The sequence below is a fragment of the Phalacrocorax carbo genome, chromosome 5, assembly GCF_963921805.1.
Source record: "Phalacrocorax carbo chromosome 5, bPhaCar2.1, whole genome shotgun sequence".
Taxonomy (NCBI): Eukaryota; Metazoa; Chordata; class Aves; order Suliformes; family Phalacrocoracidae; genus Phalacrocorax; species Phalacrocorax carbo.
This window is the reverse complement of record NC_087517.1, coordinates 49790545-49814219: the sequence shown is the minus strand read 5'-3', so window position 1 is coordinate 49814219 and position 23675 is coordinate 49790545. Positions and strand designations below refer to the sequence as shown.

Sequence of the window (23675 nt, the reverse complement as noted above, 5' to 3'; positions counted from 1 at the left end):
CCCTTCTCACCCTGACTTCCCATTCCCAGTCCCTGTCTTTGTGCTGGCATTAGCTGCTATGTGGAGGGATCAGAGGACTGATCCAGCAGAAAACCATCAGTTTGCCATCTCCGTCCCTCCTTGGGGGAAAAAAAAAGAAAAAGTTTACAACCTATCTGTGCTCTACAGTCCTCCAAAAGAGAGAGTGCCTTAGGACCCTGCTGTATGTATGTATTTATCAGAACTCCTGAAAGATGGAAGAAAGAGCTTTATAAGGACATCTGTATCTTGGTCTGAACTGAGGGAACTTCCCATGCTACAAGTCCATTCTGTTATCCTGCAAAGGTGAGTTCTCCTTCCATTCCTCAATTTATCCACTACATATGCTCAAAGAAATATTACTTCAATTGCTTTGAAAAGTGCCATACAAATTAGCTGTGCATTTTAAGTAAGAGCAGATATGAATAGCTACATCTCTAAAATTAGAGTCCATAGAGGATAACTTTTTCAAAGTATTTATTCAACCAGTTCATGTTCCACAGATGAGAACACACCCCTTTTTATTTGATTGTGTTCTAATTTTTCAGAATCATGCTCAAAAACAATTACTGCCTTCTGCAGAAAAAATAAGCATTTCAGTTTGAAGAAAGGTCTTACAAGGAAAAGTTTGGCCATGTAATAATTATGAAATGAAGCTTTCTTATTTAAGGAAAAAATAGCTCTAACAGAGATGAAACCTAGTAACAGCTAATATTTTCTTTAGGTCTGTCTCATTTTATTACTATTTTATCCTGCTCCTTTCTTACTCAGCTCTACTATCGTTGCATGGATGTGTGTGGATGTTAACATTACCAACCAGAAGAGTTCTAGAATTTGTCAGCTGGAAATGAGAAACACGTTGGGTGAAACTGTGGCTCCACTGTGATGAATAGTAAAACTCTCTATTTGATTTCAGTAAGGCCAGAAGGAACAGATCTCGGAAGGGAAGAGAGATGTTCCCTTTAAGAGGCTTTTACTGGGACTCTTAGAAACCAGTGTGCCCCAAATCATTAATAATGAAGGGAAGTGCAGGCCTTTATTCTTAACCTCTTTTTGCCTCAGATAACCTATTGTGCAAATGATGCCTGTTTTCCTAATAGATGTGTTAAGAGGATGAAAGGGATAATGCTGTCTATAAACCCACTTGCTTCTCTTTAGAAATTATGTACATATTATTCTTTTTGGCAGCTGAGCTAATTAAAAGTGGAGCGAAAATATATCTGTGCTTTAGTTTTACTCAGTGTGCTTACTTTATGGGTTGCAGACCTTTGCTGGATAATTAGACTGCTTCTCCTACAGAGTCAGTTAGCATCCTTTCCTGGCCATTAGTGTGTGCTTTCACACAGCAGTAAGAGTGGGGAGGGAAAAAAAGAAAGGATTTCTATTAAAAAAATCAAAGCCAGTGGGTGAACACGGGGAAATCTACTATACTAAGCTGAATCTGTCCACTTAATAAATGTGCAATAACTTGACTGTCTTTTTTAAGTCCCAAATGCAGGATTGTGTTGAAAGCAGACTAAACTACTACAGAAAGTATATTCTGTTTAAGAAACGCATTGAAAACAGTCTAGTGTAAGTACAACTGTGTTATGCTGGATGAGACCACCATTGTCTTAAGCTCTACCTTTTTAACAATTCAGATCATGTTTCACATAGAAAAAAAGGCTAATGCACATTCTGCTTTGATTCAGGAATTGGGGTCTGCCTAATGTTTTTAAATAGGAGGGCCTCTATTCTAGGTTTCCTGTTGTCATGTAGTGTTTAGTAGCTATAAATTCAGAAATAAATAGTCCTGATGTTGTTGCTGATAGGCCGTAGGTTTGCCTCATCATGCTCTAACAGCAGTGCCTTTTTACATTTGTAAGCTTCTATTCTTAACTAGGCTATGACAAACAAATCATAGACTCCCAACACTTCTGCTCCAAGGAGAGAAGAACTGTTAGTTCAATTAAAAAATATATTTTTGAGGTCTCCATCAGGTCCTTAACAGGATTTCCCATGTGACTTCCAAAGCTTGTATCTCTCTCCGTACGGCCTTGTTTTCTTTGTCCGTGATAAAAATCAAGTATCTTGGTGTAACTAAAAGAAAACCCAAAGAAAAATTGTGCTTCATATTTGTGAGGTCTAGACTTTGCCTGTCTGAGGCCTATAACGGTGGGTTAATGCAAAACCAGCATAACACAAATAGCTCTAGGGTTTTCTGTTTCCAGTCTTAACTGAAAATGGGACTGTCGATTCAGTCTTCCTACATGTTAAAGCCTCAGTAATCCCACTGTCCCTCAGCCAAGGGTTGCCTCAGTCATGATGCTCACCCGTTGTGCTCCACCATTTTCCTCTTTCAATAAACCTGCACACCCTGCAGCCCCTCCTCTTGCCTGCTCTACCCACTGCTACAGAAGGGACTGACAGGTAGCTCTAGGGTTGTTCCTTGCTTGTTCCTATTGGAAACTTCCTGTTCTGTTTCTTCCTACATTTCAGCAGCCCTTGTTCCCTGGTGGTATGCTGTAACATGTAAAACACAGCCATACTCCACACCTCCCAAGAGGATACTCTGTTCCTTTCCCCATTTTCTTGCACCAAAGCCTTATATCCCCTCCTTTCCCTTTATGGACAGGCTGTTTGGGCCATAGGTCCAGAGAGCTGCGTCGAGTGTTCAAGTCAAGCCTCCACCATGTTTCAGATCCAGTTCCAGTTTAAACCTCATTCTCCTCTGCATGCATCTTTCCCTTGCCCTTGAAATACCACACAGCTTCCTTTTACTGTACCTTTTTGTCATAGTTGGATTCAAATTACAGGCCATCTATGCCACTAGCCAGGATGTTTTTAGCATCTAAAGCAACCTGAAGAAGTCTGCCCTAAACCTCCCTCTTCTTTGGTTTCTTCTCTGTAATTATGAGTTGGCATTTGTGATCTTACTATCGGCGCTGTGGCCTTGTGTCTTCGTCCAAGAAGGGCTGTGACGGGATAAAATAGCCAGGGTAAGTCTAAAACTCAGAGGTTGCCACATTGCCCTTCAGGTCTGGATTTCTTTCTGGGCTAGAGGAGCTTATTCTGGCCAGAAAAAAGACACTAGTGTGATCAGGACGAGATTTTGTTTTCTATATGCTGTAAGACAAGGAACAGGAACAGGTAATGAATGTAGCACTTTTGAGTTAGTGACAGCATCGATGATATTAGAGAACCCAGCCTTTGCTAATGGGGTCTGGGGGGCAAAACCGGACTTCTGCAATAGGGGACAATATTTGGGAATCTGTGGGGAAGCAGCAGCTGCAGTATTGAAATTCATGACCACATAACATAAGAATGTGCTTAGAAGCATGGAGGAGTGGTGCTGGACCTTGCTTGCCATAACGGTGTGAGACCTGGAACACACTGGCAGTTCACTTACAGTTAACGTTGCCCAGATAGAAATAGACCACTCAGACGGCAGCAGAACCCCTGAGTCTCCATCTCAAATTTTACTCCTGACAGCTCCCCCAGGGGTGTGTAGTCCAGCCCTAACCACGGACTGCAGATGCCCTCAGGCTGCCAGCCCTCTGTCCCTGCTGATAGCTTGCCTCCCTGCACTATGGCTTCCCTCCCTGTTTGCTCCTGCACCGTGCCCCTGGTCCTGCAGGAGGCAGAGGGTCATCCACGTCCCCAAGGGAACGCATGCTACATGGCAGCACCCACACATCTCTGCAGTGGTGAGGGCTCCCTCTGGGCCAATGGATGGCCAAATCCTGTGCACCAGCAGACTTACAGGGGCTCCTGGGTGCTCCCTGAGGTGGCCTCAGGGTCGAGAGTGAGTAACCCCAGCTTTTCTCCAAAATAAAAAGCAAGTCTCTTTCCCTTTGTCCATGCTAGGAACCTAAACACGTGAACTGAAGTAACCCATTTGCTAAGATTGAAGGCATCTGGATGTGTCTGAGTGCATCTGGCCTCCACTTCTCTAGACAGAGGCTGGAGGGGGAGGGGAAGAGAGGTTGGGAAGGGTTTAGATAGGCAGAAACACACAAAAACACATATATTTTTAAGGAAATATGAGTCACTTGCACTTTAAGTTTATTCCAAAAATCAATTCCCAGACCTCCCCGACTCCTGCCCCCAACTCTTGAGGCAGGCCCTGTGCAACTGGGTGTGATAAATATGAATAAAAATTGGATACATCTGTGGGGAGGAGGCAAAATGCTATTTTCCAACCTGCCCTGACATGCTAAGGCCACCATGCTTTTAAATCACTCCCCTTGCCTCTGAGTGCCCCTCCTGCCGCTGCCGGCAGGGAGCTCCTGGCCCCCTCCTCATGCTGATAGCTGTGTGCTGGGCAAGTGTCCGTGCTGGCCGCTCCACTGACAGCAAGGCAGGGGAGGCACGGCAAGGAAGGAGAGGGGGCAGGGGGATGGCTGTCCTCCATGCATCCACCAGGCCTTTCTCACACTGCTTCTGGCACGTGAGGAGCTGGTGGCAGAGGGAACCAGCATCCTCCCTCCCAGGCTCGCAGCCCCACAGCCCTTATGTCCCATTGCCCATCGTTTTCCTTCCTCCTGCCTCCTCTCATCACTGCTGCCGAGGGGGCCCCCAGCAGTCCAGTGTCTGCCCACTCTGCAGACCAGCTTCTCACCATAAGAGAGATGTGCCGCCCCTGCATCAGGAGAGATTGGTTGCCCGCCTAGCCACTTGTCAGCTGCAGCCCATGCCTAGGGCTGCTCTGCCACTGGCAGGGCTATTTCTGTGCCACTCCAGCACGTGCCATGGAGCCACATCGCCTGGCCAGTGTGCCAGGTGGCACATGGCTGAGGGACAGGCCACCGCAGGGCCAAGTCCGTGTACGTGGGATGGAGGTGTGGAAAAGCTCTCTGTGCTTGTGCCCCGGGGGAAACTTTGGCAGGAGATCAGTCTCCCTGGACAGCTGCAGGTGGCCAGCCTCAGGGACAGACGTCCCTGGTCACTACCTGTCACCTGGCCCCGAGGGACTGGCAGGGAAGGACACTGCAGAGGCAGACCCTCTGCTGCGGCCCCTGGTGTGGCAGGTTCTGAAGACAGACCCTGACACAGATTATTTATAGCTATCGCAATCAGAGCGCCTGCATACCTGACAGCTCCCCTGGTAAGAGACACATACCTCGCCAGGTGTGATGCAATCTGTGGCAGCTTGGAGGGTGGGTGATTTGAGGGCACCTCACCTCCCTGTCCTTAGGGCTGCAAATCCTGAGAAGCAGCCTGCGATGCTGACAGCTAGCTGCTGCAAGCAGTTCCAGCCACCTCCAGGTGTAAACAGCCCACGTTCGTGGCCATAACAACAGCAAATTTGCACTCAACAGTAAATGCTTTTTGCTTAACCTTATCAAGAAGAAATCATACACGCTGGTTCAGCAAAAACTGGAGTGAGGCTTGAGTATAAAAAAGATCATTCTGCTTTAACAAGGCTTCCCCTTTGAAAGAATAATATTGGCAGAACTAAAGCCCAGATCGGAAACAATGTGTGGCTTTTGTTTTCTTTTTTTCCTTCACTTTTTTCCTCTCTTGCCTTCATTCTTGGTGTTGGGGCTGGAGAGAAAAGTCTCTGTCTTGCCAAACTAAACAAATTACACTTTACAATTCAGAGATTTAAATGCCTCTTTTTATCATCATTTCCTTAGCACTGAGTGTTGAGAAAATAAAGCAGTAGTGAGCAAAGTGATTTCATACCCTTTTCTTGATGGCCAATGGCAAACAAATCCAGCCAGTTGTTTCTCTTTAAGGCTATTAAGTTTGCCTGGAAATCATCTCTGGGCAAACCTCCCCCCACACACACTCCTTGCTGGCAAGAAAAAAATAAATAAAGCAGAGCCCCTTCTTTCTATTATTACCATCCCTGCAGATCCCTCTATTTCCCATGACAGCACAGGAGATCAAACCCCTCTGACCACACTGAAGGGAAGGGACTCATTCGGCCATGCCAGGAACGCACACACTCACTTACGGTACCTCTTGGCAAGCAGGAGATGAGCAGGAGCTGGAGGAGAGTGAGTCCTACATGTGTCCAGGGGGCTCGCTCCATACTGCCCAGGCCGTGCAGCGGTGTGACTGCTCAGGAAGGGAAAGCAGGCAAACAGCTTTTACTGGGACCTCACCAGCTCCAGGCTGCGACGGATCTCAGATTTCAGACCTCAGCTCGCTCCCATCCTCACCAGAGGGGAACTACCTTCAAGAGACTTCTCAGGCGTCCAGAAGCACGACGTCACCCCAAACCTCTCCAACTGCTGCCTTAACCCTTTCTGGACTCTGGCAGCCGATCCCTCTTGTGATGGGTTTATTGGCTCAGTGCTCAGCTCTGAGATATCGATTTTCATATTGGAAGAAAAGATATTGTAAAGGAGGAAGAAACAGAAGTGCAAATATATATTTATATGAGTCATCCCAGTTGCCGTGGATGAGCTGAAGTTACAGATGTCTCCAGAAGGAGGCACTTTGTACATGCTCCCTTTGGGCTTGCAGGGGTTGATGCATCCCCGGGGTGCTGCCCAGACAGTGGGGCTGGGTGTGGAGTGGGTGCAGAGAGGGATTCCTAACCCACGCTCCTGTGACCAGGCAGTCTGGCCAACTGACATGTTCCATTTTCAACGTGCTTAAAATAGCCATGCATTTTTATGGTGGGGCAGATGAATGAATGAAGCTCACTGAAAGTTCACTCCACAGTGGATGAAAACCACAAAACACAAAAAGAATCACTTGGCATGCATGCGCTTGAGCTAGTCAAAACCTTTTTACGGAGTCCATTTTTGCCAGGAAATGCAATTTTGGCAAAATTGAAATGTTTTGTCAGAACATGCTGATATTGAGGAAATATTCAATCCAAACAAAGGAGACCATTTATTTTGGATTTTATCTTTGTGCCATATTTTGTTTTGCCTTTTCTATTAGCACATGCTACTGATTTTATCTGGTCTTCAGCCCATATTTCATAGCAGCATACTTTAATTTTTCTAATATTCTTCTTGCACAATTTTCCAATACTATCCAAAGGAAATAGTTCATAGTTCTAAATCAGAATTTCTCCATTTCATTCTGTAGCAAGTTTTCAAAATTTACATATGTTGTGAGGCGGGAAAATTGAAATACTGGCATTTTCTTTGAAGTAGAAACTCAAGCATCTCAAAAAGCTTTAACAAATACCTACAGCTGTTTGTAACGCTCCTAGGCATGTTGAGCAACCTCAAAAATTTGCGAGTAGTAGCCAATGGAAACCTTGAGTAGTTTACTGCAGTGGAAAATCCATTACACCTTCAGGTGGTCTTTCATGGGGTAAATTCCTTTATCCAGACATCTCTCTAGGTTATGCTTGACTGCCTACCAACCTATTAACTTTTAGCTGTGAACGATCTTTGTAGTGTTTGTGCACCTTCCATATAAAACAATACCAAAGTATTAATTATAGTCTTTCTTCTCTAAATCTCCTAACACTGATGAAACCCACCGTTGAGAATACTAATTTAAGAATACCTGAGATAGACACCAAGATTTTAACCATTATGGCACATAGTGGCACTCAGAACATGTCAACATAACGTGGTACTTTAAGGACATTTTGCACATAGCTGCCATTTGACTTTCTGCATGGCTCCCAACAGTGGAACTGATGCTAACTGCAAATACAGTAACAATCAGTCAATTTCAGTATGATCTATAGATACTGATTGTGGTGGGTTAACCTCAGCTAAGGTCCAAACTCCCACCCAGCCACTCACTCACCCTCCCTTCTCAGCAGGACAGAGGGTGAAAATAAAGACAGGGAAGTTCGTTACCAGTTATTGTCACAGGCAACATACTTGACTCGATTTATTGACAATTAAAATAGATTTGGGTAGTGAGAAACAAAAATGAAAAATAAAACAATACATCATCCTCCCCTCTTTCCCAGGCCAAGCTTCATGTCTTCACTCTTGACTCCTGCGCCAGTGCAGGGGGTCAGGGCGCTGGGGCTACGGTCAGTCCATTGCAGCTTCTCTCTGCCGCTCCTTCCTCCTCACACTTTTACCCCACTCCAGCATGGGCTGTCCACAGGCTGCAGTCCTTCAGGAAACTTCCACCTGCTCTGGTGTGGGGTCCTCCAAGGGCTGTGGTGTGGATGTCTGCTGCAGTGTGGGCTCTCTGTGTGCTGCAGGGGAATCCCTGCTCTGCCTGGAGCACCTCCTCCCCCTCCTCCTTCTCTGACCTTGGTGTTTGCAGGGCTGTTTCTCACTTCTTTTCTCTCTCCCTCTGCCTGTCTGGTGTTTTTTGCCCTTTCTTAAACATGCTTTCCCTGAGGTGTCACCAACCTGAGGGGCTCAGCTGTGTCCTGTGGCGGGGCCATTGGAACTGGCTGGAACTGGCCGTGTTGGGCATGAGGCAGCCCCAGCCTCTCCTCACAGAGGCCCCTGCGGCCCCTGCTGCCAGCACCTCACCACGGACACCCATGCAGTAATTAGTTTCCACACACCCCTATATTTCACAGTAGCTCCTGTTCTCCACCTGTCATCACAGGCAAAATGTTTGTAGCTTTTATAAAAGGTGAAGAAACCAAGGCTGTCAAGTGGAAGTCTCTTTCTGGGCACAGGAGTCATTGCAGTGATGGTCCGTAGCAGTCTCAAACTGGAAGTCCTAACAAGCAGACTAAAGCTTTTCTGCCAATCCTAGCATGTGAGCCATCCTCGCTGAGCCATCCCGGCTGGTGCCCTGGGTGCTTGGCAGCTCAGGAGGAGGCTGCCAAGGTTCTCCAAGTCCCACTGGCCCCTATTTGGTTCAGCTACCACGTTCCCCCAGAGCCCTTGATGGGCATCTTGTGCCCCAGAGCCCTGAAAGCCTGCCTTGGTGGCCCCCTGCTCCTTTCTGATTGCTCACGCATATGCTCAAAACTCTTTCCTCATTCCAGCTTTGGGTTCCTCTGAGAAGCCATTGTTGGTCAGTGGCAGGTGGAAAAAAACAGGGAAAAAAACCTGAGGCCCCCCAAAGCAGATGAAAACAGTGAGAACAGGGAGCCTTTACCCCTTCACAAAGAAACATGAAACTATTTCAATATCTGTGGAATAATGATTAGTTTATTTCCTAGCCCTTATTTCTAGTAAACAATGAAATTATTTAACCTAGTAAGTACTTTTAGGATTGAAAGTTGGCTAACATATCTGAGGCTTAGACATCTCTGAGTCTTCTGAGGATGTAAGCCAAAATCTGGTTTTGTGTGTGAAGTGAAGGAAGATCCCAGAGTACTGAATGAGGCTGGACACAGGGAAACAGAGTGTTAAGGCCAGATGTAGAGCACCTAATACTTAGGTTTCTCATAAAGGCCAGAACCACTGGGGAAAGCAAACCCACAAGGGCCACAACTGTTTGTTTATTTGAGCCAGTTCCTGTGGCAAGATGTTCAATACGGTAGAAAAGGAGTAGCTGAAGTTGTGCCTTTGTCCTGTGCAAGGAGCAGCTCTGCAGGGACACCCTCTGTTCAAAAAAAATGTGTAGACGTGGCATTTCAGGACATGGTTTAGGAGGCATGGTGGTGTTGGGTTGATGGTTGGACTTGATGGTCTTAGAGGTCTTTCCCAACCTTAATGATTCTGTGATTCTATGATTCTGTTTTAGGGTGGAAAAGTGGTCTTTATGTTTTATGGAGGAGTGGGCTACAGGGGAAAACTGGTAGACCTATGACACTTTTTTGTTTTTCTTATCTCTGAGGGAAGATAATTATACCACCAGGAAATATAATTGCACTCAGCATTACTCTACAGTGATTAACTTAGATGGCACCTTGCAAAATGGGTTTAGTTGGTGGGTCCACTGCCTCCTTCGAGAATGGCTCAGCAGCCATGACCCCACAGATTTGCACATGGCCTATTTACCCGGGTTGTCTGGTGGGATGTAGCTTAGCCCCATGAATGACTCTGGGCAATTTGCACAGTGCTCCTGAATGCACTTCCTGCATTCCTTTTAAGAGGCAGGGACCAAACCAGGCAGATTGCACCAGCCAAATATTTCAGGCTGTATATAATCCTCCATGAAAGAAAGCTACAAGCTTTTAACCATGTGTCTGTACTGTTGAGGAATTGGCTGCAATGTTTGTATCTGCCCTATTGCTAAACATATTTAAGTATGGGTTTGAAAATTACATTCCACTGAAACGGAATTGTACAAAGTGCTATAAAAATTGATAGAGTTATCATATTTTAATAGTCATTTTAAAGTACCTAGCAATCCATTTCAACCTAGAGTAAACCAAGCCCCTTGGTAATTAATAATTTACCACTGAGTGAATAATTAATGTATAATTAATACCATTAGCTTGTACTTCTAATAATCCACGATCAAATCAAAGACATGAAAACACTGTGTGGTCCAGTCTGCAAGAACAGAAAGAACACCACTGTTTTATAGTGGGGAAAAACTGAGATGCAGGGAGATGAGCTGAGGTTCATATCCTGAAGCAGTGGCGGGTCAAGAAGGGAACGCAGTAACTTCACCTCTGTTTGGTACTTGAAGCTCTGGATTGTCCTGCTTGAGGGGACTCAGTGACGAATAATTAGGGATGAATGTATAGCTCTGAATAAAATCAATTTAGGCTTGAAAAAAAATCACTGTCTTGGAGCGAGAATGACTTTTTTTCAGTCTTTGAAATTTTAGTCAATATTTTGTTTTCCCTCATTTTCACAAACTACTGAAATCTCTTCTTTCTGTTACTGGAACATTACAAGAAAACTCTTCTTTTGTGCCTTCTGCTCAGATGATTCCATCCCTAATGGCCCTGATGATCTTCCAAAGCTCCAGAGGTTCTGCTGGAAGGAAATCTGTGATTTTCAATGTTACTCATTTATGCTACTACAGATTGGATGCCTTCACAGGACAATTCTTACAAGAACATTTGGAGCCCATTTCTCTCGCTTCTCACAGGCAAGATTCCCACTTAAACTAGTGGTGTCTTCTGCCAAAGAAAGAGTTTGAATCATCTGAGCTCAAATGTGCTCCCAGCAGGGTTGGTGGAGTTAGGTCTTGAACTTGAGTGACTGCCCAATAATGCCCATCCCACTCAAACAAAAACTGAAGAAACCATTTGAAAGACATTGTAAAAGAAAATGGACCTATTGAGAGGCTGGAAAGGGCTTGTATCTCAGAGGTAAAATAAAGTTCAAACGTAACTCAGACATGGAGCTTTAAGAGCAGCAGCAAGAGTAGTTAATGAAAGATTAGCCCTAATGTTTTATTCCTCGCCTTTTAGATGTGAGATTACAAAGTGTTTGCTTTAAAACACAGCTTTTAAAAGAAATCCCATAGCTTATTGTAACATCTGAGGAACATTTTATAAGTTTCTAGGAGTATTAAGAGTATACTTTGCCCTTTGGGCTTCAAGTTCTGCCAAATGTGTGCAATGCAATATCCAGCATTTATGGACCACAGTAGAATTGCGGCAGTCTACCTACACAGGCACCTACAGGCAAGGGCACTTTGTGCAGCTTTCTCTGGCCTGAGCTCTGCAAACTATTCCCATATCTGTGTGGGATGTCCATCCTCAGTGACCAAGGCATCACAGTCCAGGAAAGCTAAATGGGTGAGAATGGGAAAAGCCAAAAGAGCTAGGAGCTGTAGTGCCAGCACACATTACAGCCCCATACCTAATGGGACTTGTAACAACAATAGTAATGCTTGTACTTGTTAAAAAGATTTTGTCAGGAAAATCGAGGTAGTTTAAAGTTTATGATTCCAAATACATTTCTGGGCAGGTGATCAGCAAAATGTGGCCAGAAAACTATGACTGCTTAATGGCACCCAACAAGCAATATGTTTTTTTTCAGTTGTTATTTTGTGTTTTAATCTGTGTGGATGTTTTTTTCAGTGATCCTTCCATGTTTCACTTTTGGATACAGTCTATGATGATCTTCACCGTAGCAACATGTAAGAAAAGACACAGGTGGAAGATGTGGTTTGAAATAAAAACTAGCCCGTAGTCAAGCCTACTTAACAATCAGTCAGACACTGATATTACAGTATAAGGGGGTAACAAAAAAGGGCTGCAATTACATGTTTTCCTACGTGGACATGAACAACTTGTAGATTCAGTCATTCTCATTATATACGTTTTTGCTTCATAGGTTAATAAATAAGGCTTTCTAGGTTAATGAATAAAACTTTTAGTCTGTAGAACAGAATCAAACTGATCACCAAGACAACAGAGACACAGAAAATTAGCAACTGTTTTGGCTTATTTAAGTTGGGCGTATGTTTTATGGTCTTGGGTACATGTGAGTAAGCATGGAAGCCAAGAACCATGCTCCACCTAGAAGGCCAGCCTAGCACTGCAGCATGGAGTCCAGCCATGCAAATATGTGCATGAAAAAAAGGTCAGAAAAATGTATGTTGAAAGTAATTGGTAGAAGGTCAGCTTTTCAGAGGTGCTGAATGCCTGATTTTCCAAACTGGAAATGTGAAAGTATAGCACTTCTGGAAATATGATCCACATGAGCTGTAACTGCATTGCAGTTACATAATGGAGTGAATTTAAGACTTGAGCAGTGCTGTCCAACAAATTAAGAGCTTAGTTTGAAGTGCAGGGGTTTTTTGTGATCTATTTTTCTCCTTTCATTGATCCCCATAAAAACTGAAATTAAGGCTCTATCCATGTAGTTCAAATTTGCCAAAATGTCCTTATGAATGTTCTGTGAAAAGCCCTAGTTAGGAACAACTGTGAAATTCTCATTACAAAGAGTAATGAAATCATTCACCTCTTATACAGTTGCCTTACATGTCATACAAGTAAATAATCAGGAAATGTACAGTAACAGATCTTCCCAATGATCTTTTGGGAGTTCTGCCATCCATCATTTAACATCCTCTTATGCTAACCATTTCCCAGTTTTTCTGTCCTTCTCCCTTGATTGACTTGACTGACCTTGACAAAAATGGGGGGACCAGAACAAGATGACAAAGACAAAATACAATGAATCAGAAAGAGAGAGCAAGATTGCTCAAACTAATAGACAAAGTGGCCGAGATCTTTCAGAGCAGTAGTCCATTCTGAGAACAATTGGACAAGGTTACCAGGGCATTGCAAAGTTTGATCTCGTGATATAAAAAGGCCAATATGCAATCATGTCTTCAATTTTATTTAAAAAAAAAGTCATCAGCATCTTCACTAGTGCAAAACCACGTGCTGAAAAACAAGTTGCTGAAAAGTAGCATCTTGTCCACTTCTTCTGTCCCTATCAGATATTGATGTGGCAGTTGACAGTCCTGATGATCCTGCTTCCACATACTTGTTCTCGATGTTGTACTTGTCATCTTTGAACTCTCGCATAGAACAGAATAGATTCATAGAATGGTTTGGGTTGGAAGGGACCCTAAAGATCAGCTCATTCCAAATCCTCTGCCATGGGCAGGGAAGCCTTCTACTAGACCAGGTTGCTCAAAGCCCCATCCAGCCTGGCCTTGAACACTTCCAGGGATGAGGCATCCACAGCTTCTCTGGGCACCCTGTTCCAGTGTCTCACCACCTTCATAGTGAAGAATTTCTCCCTTATACCTAATCTAAATCTACTGTCTTTCACTTTAAAGCCGTTACCACTTGTTCTATCACTACATGCCAGACTGCTATTGATATTTCACTTAAAAACTTGGAAAAAAATAACGGAAAATATTTCCTAATAGTTTTTCTTTATTATTTTTTAGGCAGTGATACTGGGATATGAATCAGAAAGATCCTATGTTGTAACATACTGTCCCACAGTATTTAAAATGCGTGTAATTCTAAAGCATAGATCCCACCCACTGCCCTTACATTAATTCCTATGGGAATTAATTATTTTGCTATCTGTCAAGTCACTATTTGTTGCACTTTTCAGGAATGCATGCTCAGTGAGTAGTAAGATACGTTTGTATCAGGAAATCCCCTTCTGTGTATCTAATGCCACAAAAAAAATTCATATTCTCTTACTTATAGTTATATAAGATGGGGAGATTTAGAAGATTTATAAGCTGTTAATCAAGGGAAAAGACTCTATACCCAAAAAAACCATGAGCTAAAAAGTTAATTCAAGTTAATGGAAGACTTTTATAGCTCATAAGACCTCTGTTTAAAATATCCATGAAGATACTACACAGTACTGATCACAATGGTATTTTAAGCTCTGACTTAGCAAAGACTTAAGCACGTGCTTAACTTTGGTTAAATCAGTAATCCCACTGAATTCAGTGGGGCTAAAAGACACGCTTTTAAGTTTTTTAAGCCTAAAAGTCTTAGTGGATAATGTGAAACTGGGAGAAGTGACAACATCAGGGGTCACAGGGAAAACTTTCTGCCCAAGTCCTGGGCTGGCTGGATTTCCTGCACCTCCAGAGGTGTGAAGCGTTGCTAGCATTACTGCTGTTGCTGCCCTCAGCAGCAAACAGGAATAAGGCTCTCATTTTGCAGTGTGCTGCCTGCTTTGTACAAGAAGTAGAATGAAATAGATTCCATCAGACCAGATTTCCCACTGGGATTACCAACAGACCAGCACCAGACCACTACTTCAGAGATATTGAAAAATTGACGGGAGTTTCTAAATAAGACAGCCTTTAACATTCCTTGTTAATAGGTGTATCAGAGTTTTTAGTAAATATTTATGTAGCAGCCTCCAGGATTAGAAATCAACACTGCTGCTTCCCTTTAAAGGTTGAAAACTCAGCTGAAGCAAAGTAAAAGATTTTACCACACTGCTGCTGCTCCCCGTGACTGTTAGCATTCAGTGGTGTGCAAGCTGACAGACGGTATTGATTTTTATTACTTTGAACATTTCTTCATAGAAAAGGAGCAACAAAAAGGAGTAGAAGAGAAATAATAGCAATTCTTGTTTTCTCCAGCAGGACTTCGATCTTACAAATTCAAGCAGCAAAAGAAAGGAATAGTCTATTCCATTGCACTCTGTTAGAAAATCCACATTTATCATCCTTATTATTGTATCTCTAACTTCAAACCACAATGAGAGCATGTGCCTCATGACAGCATAGCTTTAAACTTCTGGTATCTAGTGTTGGCTCCTTGAGACCTTAGGCTTCTCTTCATGTATTTTTCATCCAAAACAGCTTCATCCAAAGCCATTTTCATTCCAAAGTGAATGGAAAGGCTATCACTGAGTTCAGGGGCCTTCAGAGCAGGCCCATAAGGATCCTGATGATTAGCTGATAACAAATTTGTCTGAAATTGAAGGCCATTATCTATGCTATGTTGAAACAAACCTCTGGAGTGTTTATGAGCCTGGTTTGCTTCCTTTCCTGCCTGTCTTGACTTAACTCTTGGCTGGCCTGGGCATACATGATCCTATAGATGACGGAAATGGTGTTCCAGTTGTACCTCAGGCCATGCCTGAAAGCTCACCCTATGGCAGATAGGCAATTCATCTCCTGGGGCAGCCATGGCACCATCCTCTGCAGGCAATATAGGCGTAGTTAATATGAGTGTGCCACTTCAAATAATTTTATGATCTAGATCCATATGACTACAGGCAAAATTGTAAATTAAATATAATATTGCTCATGAACAAGGATTTTCCCAAACACTATCCAAACAAACATTAAGAAGAAATTTCCTGTGTGGACTCTTTATGTTGTAACTATCCAAAGTTGGCTTTTCTATGCCTTCAGAAGTAGCCACTCTCAAAGACAGAAGCACAACTGAGTACATCCAGCTATTTGATCTCTGAGGGAAATTCTTCTGTTGTTGATGTCCTCAGGTGTGTTTCCCAAATGTTTTGGTGTGTTAAAATTTATTATCTATGCATCTTTCCTGAGTCACCTAGTAAGCATTGGCTTTTAGACATTTAGCTTGTAAGAGCAGTATCTTAAGGCTGAAGCCAATACCAGCACCTTGAAGTGTTTAATTAGTTTTCATGTGCAGCTTTTATCTCTCTGCTCTAAACATACAACTGTCACACATGTCATTATGAGTAAGAGATCTTAGGCAGAAGCCTACAATAGCAATTCAATGACCCACTTAATGGGATTGTTGCCTAAGATGAAATATTACAATGCATAACTAAGGTGGACAGCAATCACTTTCCTTTTCATAATACATGGCATCTCTGCTCTTTGAATGGGGGTCAATCAGTGAAAAATGGTTCTCCTGCCTCATCGTCTGCTCCTGATCTAAGACAATTCAATCGACATGTCTCAGTCCTGGCCTCTAGCATTTTGTACTCTTTCATGGGCCTTCCATTTCAGACATGAGGATAGCATCCATCTCACCAAATGTTAGATGATTTTACGTAGATATCTGAGTTAGTGCTTTAGGTGCCCTTCATTATAAATGGAGAGAACTAGAAACTTCCGGTATGTGATTTATTAGCACTCTTTTAAAAATCAGCATTAAGATGAGTTTTCTGTTCTTCTCCATGCACTAGAAAGGTTTTTTAGATTAATATCTTTGATGTAAACACTGACATTGAGGGTGACTGATGTTAGATAAGGTGAACCCAATCCTAATCTGGTGAATTTATGAGAGGACTGCATGCCATATAAAAAAGTAAAATGCAATATTGACTTAATCTGCAAACCTGTGCCTCATGGGACAGATTGCACTGGTTCAGGTTGCCATTTGTCATAAAGCAAAATATTGTCTGCCTCTGCACAGTACAGATGCCAGAAGGGTGGCAGATGAGTACCATGTGAGGATCTGGCCTTCAGTGCCAGCACTTCTCTGCTGTTTTAGCAGAGTAAAGCCTTACTGGCCAGCACAGTTGAGCTGCTGTAAACGTTTTACGATTTTCTCAACTGAAAGAAGCCACATGGGCCACAATGTAAACAAATAAATGAGAACAATAAGATGCAGACAACAGAGATCTGCAGTCCCCTTCCTCCACATGATCACAACGCAGGTGGAACCACTGCTTTCTTTTACAGCCTTTCCCTTTGAAGTATTACGTATCAGCTGCAAAAAGAGGAGGAAAACATTAATCAGGAACCCTTAGTAAATAGTACTCCAAACTAAGTTGGTGAGACCTTTTAATTTTCCTCTGTACACAGGCACAGAGTAAACAGGTTAATCAGTTTAAGATTCTTTTATGAGGTCACTGTGCTCAGTATGATTAACTGGAGATGAAATTTGGCAGGCAACACATTCATAATATGATCTAATCATGTTTGGTAGTGTGGGGAGGGAAATAAAGAAATTGGCTGAGAGAGGATTGCTTAAAAATTGGCAACCTTGCAAACACTGTAACTTCTCTATGGAAATCTCATCAGAACGATGAGCCAGCCAGCATTTCCGAGCCTGTCCAAATTTTTCCTTTCAAAATATTTGTGCCTGAGGGATAATGGATGACTTCTATCATTGGATGGCTCTTGCAGTGCACTTCAGTACTGACCTGAAGTATCCCTTGCTATTTCATTATTGGACTATGAACTGCTCTGCCAAAAAGCCTCACTCCTCAATCCCTCCTTTTCTTTCAGGCCTAGGGTTCATAGGTATGCTGGAATAGTCACATAAAAACAGTCAGGCCGGACAAGATTAAGTAGCCTCTTTGTATAGCGTTCAGCCTCCAGAAATGACCAAGACCATATATTTTGACAGATATAGGCAGGAAACTTACTGGGATAACCTGTTCCAGCTTACAGTTCTATCCTGTTCTCCACTAATGAAGACTAACTCAACTCCTGAAGTGTTTATGGTTTAGCAATTATACTCCTTACCTCTTGCTATCTACATACATGTCTAATATCCCTTTTAAACTTGCTAAGATTTTGGTCCCAGAGGCATGCAGCGGAAGTGATCAATTGTGTAACTACATGTTTCACCAAGAATCATTTGTTTCATTAAATTACCCTTTGATTCTGTGCTGGCTTTGGCCGGGTTGGAGTTAATTCCCTTCACTGTAGCTGGTACAGTGCCAGGGGCACAGTGATGCTTTCGTTGCTGTTAAGGAGCGGCTCAGTGTCGCTAAGGAGCGCCTGTAGCAGCCAGGGGCCTTCCCAGCTTCCCGCTCTGCCACGAGGGCAGGAGGCCGCGGGGGCGGGGCCACAGCCGAGACAGCTGCCCCCGACCGGCCAATGGGATGTTCATTCCCTACCGCGGGGCGCCGGGAGCGGGACGTTAACGGGGGCCGGAGGCGCGCGGGGGGGCGGTCGCGGCTCGGGGACTGGCGGCGGCGGGGCGGCGGGCGGCTGCGTCACGTGCGGTTGGTTTTGGTGGTTCCTTCCCCCGCCCCGGGTTCCGTCTCTCTCGTTATACTCCTTTCCATTGCAGTGCTGTTATTATTGTTTTATTTTAATTATTAAACTGTTCTTAACCCACGAGCGTTACCCTTCTGATTCTCTCCCCCATCCTGCCGGTGGGGAGTGAGCGAGCGGCTGTGTGGGGCTGAGCTGCCACTAAACCACAACAGCCTCCTAAAAACCAAGGCAAACGCTTAAACCATACCTCTCTAACATTTTCTTGATTCAGCAGGTTACTATTTTTTTATAAGGTAATTCTCTTTTTTTTTTTTAATTGCTACCAAGAGACCAGTTTAATGTTTTTTCTCTGCCTCTCCCTTTTTCCTCTCCATTCTCTAGTCCCACAGCATCCATTTGAAATGCAGTGAGTGGGATGACGTGAGCATCCCCCAGGGGCCATCCTGCTGATTAGATCAAAGCATCTCATCTTTCTCTTGATCATGCTCTCTTCTGTCCATGTTTGCTGGGCTACAGCTGCCACTGCAGCCACCACCTCTTTGGCCTGCCCAGAGCAGGACCCACCCAGCTCACTTGTCTGAGCTGATATAACTAACCTATAACTGAGAAGTGCAGAGGTAACTTACTCTTCTGATGCTTGTATTGAACTCCGCTTGTGATGTTGTATGTTTCCCTAGACCCTTGCTTAGACTATGCTTGGACCCTTTGCAAGTTCCTGATAGACATTCCTTGGTCTGGACTGATCAGCTCAACCTCATGCTATCTGCCACAGTTGCTAGGTCTCAGCTCACCCCTCTTTAATATGTGTTTTAAATTACATATGAATTTACATCCATGTTAGACACCTCGCTACACTTAAGTTGTCAGGTATGAGGAAAAAAAAAAACCATTTGTTCCTACTCTTTCTTCCTGTCTCTCAGAGTTTTGACCCATATACTTTGTTTCTCAGCCATGATAGTTTAAATTTATTTCTGACCTTCTATAAGGCACCTCAGAAGGGGCTGCAGGGAAATCCAACTGAGCTATGGCAACCAGCTACCCTCTACCTGCCGTTTTACCATCATGTAAATTCACTGGATTTCTGTCTTGCAATGCCCATTGCTATTCTGAGCCAAGAGCTCTTCACAGTGCTAGCACAGCTACCATTGTCTTCATCTGCTGCAGCCTTAGATGGTTCCTGCTGAACTTCTGTCTTCACCTGCACAATTCCCTATTATTTACGATGTGGATCTCACTGTTAAGTGTACATACAGCCCCATTGGTATGAGCGATCAGTGTGAGCATTGCCTAATTCTACCACAGGAATTATGATTTATTTTTTTTTACTGCTTCATGCACTTTTTTCCCATATCCTCAAATATTCAGGCATTAGGTCCCATCACAACATCACTTCATGTATCTGAAATTTTTGCAACAAAAAAATTTGCTTACATTACAAATGTGAAATAATAGCACTTCTGTCACTAAAGAATGATTCATTATTCTGTAGAGCTTTGGCAACATGACAAAGGGCAAATCTTCAGGAAAAGAGAATATTTTCCCAGAGTTAGTAAAATGTTCAACAAAATAAATATGAACTCCCTGGAGATCACAGACAGTGAACATCTAATTTCAGCCTTCACAGAAATGCATCATTGTTCCTTTCACTCTTTGTAGTTCCCTAGAATAAGGAATGTATTTATGGAAGAGTAATCTCTAGATAGTGGGATTCCCATGAAAGACATTTACCTTTTCTTTACCCTCTTTTGACTCTTCAGAAACTAACACACGGGTGTTCTGAGTATTAATTGCCAGACAGTTATTTGGTCTGGGGTGCAGCCTCGGAAACACACTACTGGAGAGATTCTTTCAGCATTGCAAATTGCCTATGATTTACCCATCTTACCTGTTGTGTAAATAACTTTTAATTTATGAAACACAGTATTAAATAGGTGCTGTGCCATTGTGACGACAAACTCCATAGCACATTCTGCAAGTACCTTTATTCAAGGCACAAATTCTGCTTTGGAGCAGATGCCCTGGTTCCAAGCATAAAGCCTGGCTTCCAGAACTGCTCTGCCATGGCAAGTGGGCCTGTTGCGTCTCAGCAAGTGCCTGCCAGAAAGGGAAGGTGTCAGTCATTAAACCTTACTGACAGCCTGCTTAAGGGAAACACTTGGAGAGGATGGGCTGGCTACAAGTGTTCCTTAGCTCTGCCAACTTCTCTGCAAGAGAGAAAGGGGAAGTGGAAAGTGGAAGATGCCTAACATCAAAGCAAAAGGGGCAGATGTTTGTGATGGGCTGTAGAAAACGGAAGAATTCACAAAGGACAGGAAATCTTAGCAGGTGATAGGATCAAAGAAATGTTTTCACAGCAGAAGGTCTTCTCCTAATGTGTGGGAATAGGCAGTCAAAGCAAGCTGTTCTATAGCAAGGAAGACAAGAGTGAGAGAGAGAAACACTGTGACTGAAGAATGAAGTAATTTTCACTCATTGGTCAAGTCAAATGCCCGTCAGAGAAAACTAAGGTACAGGCATTTTTCACTACATTGTCCAACACTTTTTTTTTGTTCTTTTGCTTTTAAGTAAATCATTGTATTCTGCAAGATTTCACATCCAGAGTGTTTACTTTCCCTGCCACGGGAGTTACAATATTATCCCAAACACCATCCAGGCAGAAATTCCAGGAAGAGATGCTTCTATTCCTGTGTGCCACAGGATGGCAGGAGCAAAACTACCACAGTGACACTTCCATAAGGGCAGTTTGGCACTGCAGCGGCCTGCTGAAGAGGGCAATCCAGCATCTCTACAGATGGTGCCCTCAGACAAGCAGGAAGAGACAGCACCTTATGGGGAGGCCCAGTCATGACCTGGTGGCTGGCTGGTATGGGGAACTGCACCAGAAACAGGCAACCCTATCCTATGGTGGAGCGTACACAGGCAAAAAAGCTCTCAAACAGATGCTTTTCTTCATAAGGATAACATTCACAGTTGGATGGGTCCTTAAATGCTTTCTTGAATGGGGATGGATGAAACATGTTCACCAGCCACAGTTGTTGCACTATCATGAGGGGAAGAACTGTCATATCAAGATCATAATCTGGTTTAAATTGACCTATCAAATGTGAGGCCTACAAAGTTTTCAGATGTCTCCAGAAGTGTAATTACCTTATATTCCTGGCATAATGGATTAGCTGCTGTTTCTTCTTATCCTTTGATTTTTCTGTCCTAACTCAGTCTCTTGAAACATACTATCCTTGTGTAATAGAGAGAAAAGATATGATTAAAATCACATGGCTAATAACATGGCACAGTTCACAGGAGGAGGAAAGTTATTGATTAAGCCAAGTGATACAGCTGGAAAAAAAGACATGCTTTCAAGCACACAAGCATGAGTGAGCCCAGAAGCTTGTCAGTTTTTCCCAGCCACATCATTTGGTATAACAAGAGCTATTTCCTCTCTCTGTGAACTGGCTTGTATGGATCCTCTGGGGCACAGTGTGGAGAATGCACTAGAAGCAAGGGAACCCACTGAAGTGTCCCTAGCATCCCACTATAAGTTGGCATAGCCTTGGGTGAAAAGTGCCTTGTTATGATCTATTTGCCTTGAAATTGCTCTTAGTTCAAGCCAGGATAAGATCAGCTACAAATAAAAGTACTTATTAATGAGATCCAAAATAGATAAAGTTGTTATAAAATGTATAAAAGGTGAAGCAATGGAAGGAAAAATACATTTGAGATTCAGTAGGGAGGGACTCCCTTTTACACTCTTTCTCCCTTTCTCTCTGCCTTTCTTCCAGCAGTTCTTTGCAGCCTTTCCCCATGCTCACCTGGCAGGGGTGGTCTCTGTACATATGCCTTTCACCTTAGCCTGAACCTGCAGGAGAACTCAGCTGGGCAGATCGTGACAGCTCCCAAGCCTGGTTTCCCCTTGAAGCCTTCCAGGGGATGTGGGCAGGTGTGATCTCTCTCCCCGAAACAAGTTTCTTTTCTATCCAGGCAGGAGCCTGATCATTCTTCATTAAAATATGGGTTGCTTGACTTTCTTGGGGACTTAAACATCTCTACAATGGACCAGGTGTATCTTCCATTCTCTTCTGACCACTTGCCCATGCATTATGCTTCCTTCCACATCCTCCTGCTGTCATACATGTGTCAGTCTGCATTTGTGACCTTACACTGAATGCCATAGTCATAGTAATCTGTACCTTAATGAATGTGCTTGATATCAGCATCTCTGTGGGATAACTGTATACATCTCCTGACTGGATTTTGACTGAAAGCAGACATGAAGGTAATTAACCTCTTTATGGCAATAGTGGATTTATGGTTGTTGACTGAAAATATCTATCTTCTAAGCATACTCAAATAAGTATCCTACCGTTGTGCCCCATAACAATTAATGAATGCTTTCTCACAGCTCTGACTATATCTCTTTTTTTATTTGAGGGGCTGAGACAGATGGACTGACAGATTAAGCTCAGGAGTGTATTTGTTTCCATGGACTAAAATGAGATGCTTAAACAGGTTTTTGTTTCTATTATTTTAAATTATGTTGTTTCCTCTAACAGTACCAGAGCGGACTCCCATTGGCTTCTGTTACTGCTGCCAGTGCCCACCCTTCTGCTGGTTAAATCTTCGAGTGGCAAGTAAAAAAAAAAAAAAAAAAAAAAAAAACCCCAACATAGAAAAATCAAATGCAAATAGCTGAAAAGCTTGGCTTCAGGAACCCGGATGAAGCGTTTGGCTCTTCTGTGCCATTCTGTAACAGAACTGTGGATAAAATCTGCAGGATTCTGCTTCCCTGAGCAGAAGGCACTCTCCTTTTCTTGTATTCCCTGAATTAATTTTCCACAGTACTGATTTCTGGAGGATGTAAGGCAGAGGTCTGACTAGTTCCCACCCTGATAAAACACCATAAGGCAACATCTTGCAAAGCTTTTCCATTGTGTCATTTTGTACAAGATATGCAAAGCAATTGGTAGAAATTGTTATCTGGATAATGCACCTTTGTTCAGGACTTTTGGTGCTCCCAGAAAACCCTGCTGTCTGAGCAACCCCTGTTTTGTTTTTATTTCATTACTTTAAACATTCTGGGATGTTTCAAGCCCAGAATCAGTTGCAAGGTTGTCTTCTCAAGGCTGAGGGGAAGACACGCAGCTGGGCTGCTTGCCACTTGGTGACTCTCCAGTCAGAAACTTTTGCCTTGACTGCAGCTCTTTTCTGACATTTCCTGAGGTATAAGGAGAAGCAGAAAGGTAAAAAGGCAAAAGGAGGTGCAAGTTGAGTCTGTGCTTGTCTTGTTCCTTTTTGACACAGATAAAAAAGGCCTGAAAAGTGGGACTTTTTCTCCTTCTCAAAGTCTTCATTCTCTTCTCTTTTTTTCACCTTTGAAGCATCAGAAAGGTCAAAGCTCATCTTTACTGCTTTTTCTTGTGAAACTGCATGGACATCTGTGATATTGGATGTATAGAGCAGACTGAACTGAATCTTTAGCAAATGGATATTTTTTTGCTCCAGGTTGCATTAAACACGTACTAACAAAACCCAGCATTTTAAAC

At 43.3% G+C, this 23675-nt stretch overlaps 1 protein-coding gene and 1 long non-coding RNA gene across 4 annotated transcripts in view; one reads left to right on the top strand and one right to left on the bottom strand.

Annotated features, from left to right (window-relative positions):
- Window positions 1-6214, bottom strand: part of PAMR1 (peptidase domain containing associated with muscle regeneration 1) — a 58827-nt gene extending 52613 nt beyond the window's left edge. For 2 of the 3 annotated variants that reach the window (XM_064452340.1, XM_064452341.1), the window contains exon 1: window positions 5965-6214. In XM_064452340.1, the coding sequence (XP_064308410.1) occupies window positions 5965-6037 (73 nt within the window). In that variant the 5' untranslated portion in view covers window positions 6038-6214. The remainder of the gene's footprint in view (window positions 1-5964) is intronic. The other variant, XM_064452342.1, reaches the window with a different exon arrangement.
- LOC135313449 (uncharacterized) overlaps window positions 1-23675 on the top strand; it is a 38181-nt gene that overhangs the window by 9139 nt on the left and 5367 nt on the right. Inside the window, exons 2-3 of the long non-coding RNA XR_010373092.1 lie at window positions 222-324; window positions 22564-22763. This is a non-coding gene — a long non-coding RNA (uncharacterized LOC135313449). The remainder of the gene's footprint in view (window positions 1-221; window positions 325-22563; window positions 22764-23675) is intronic.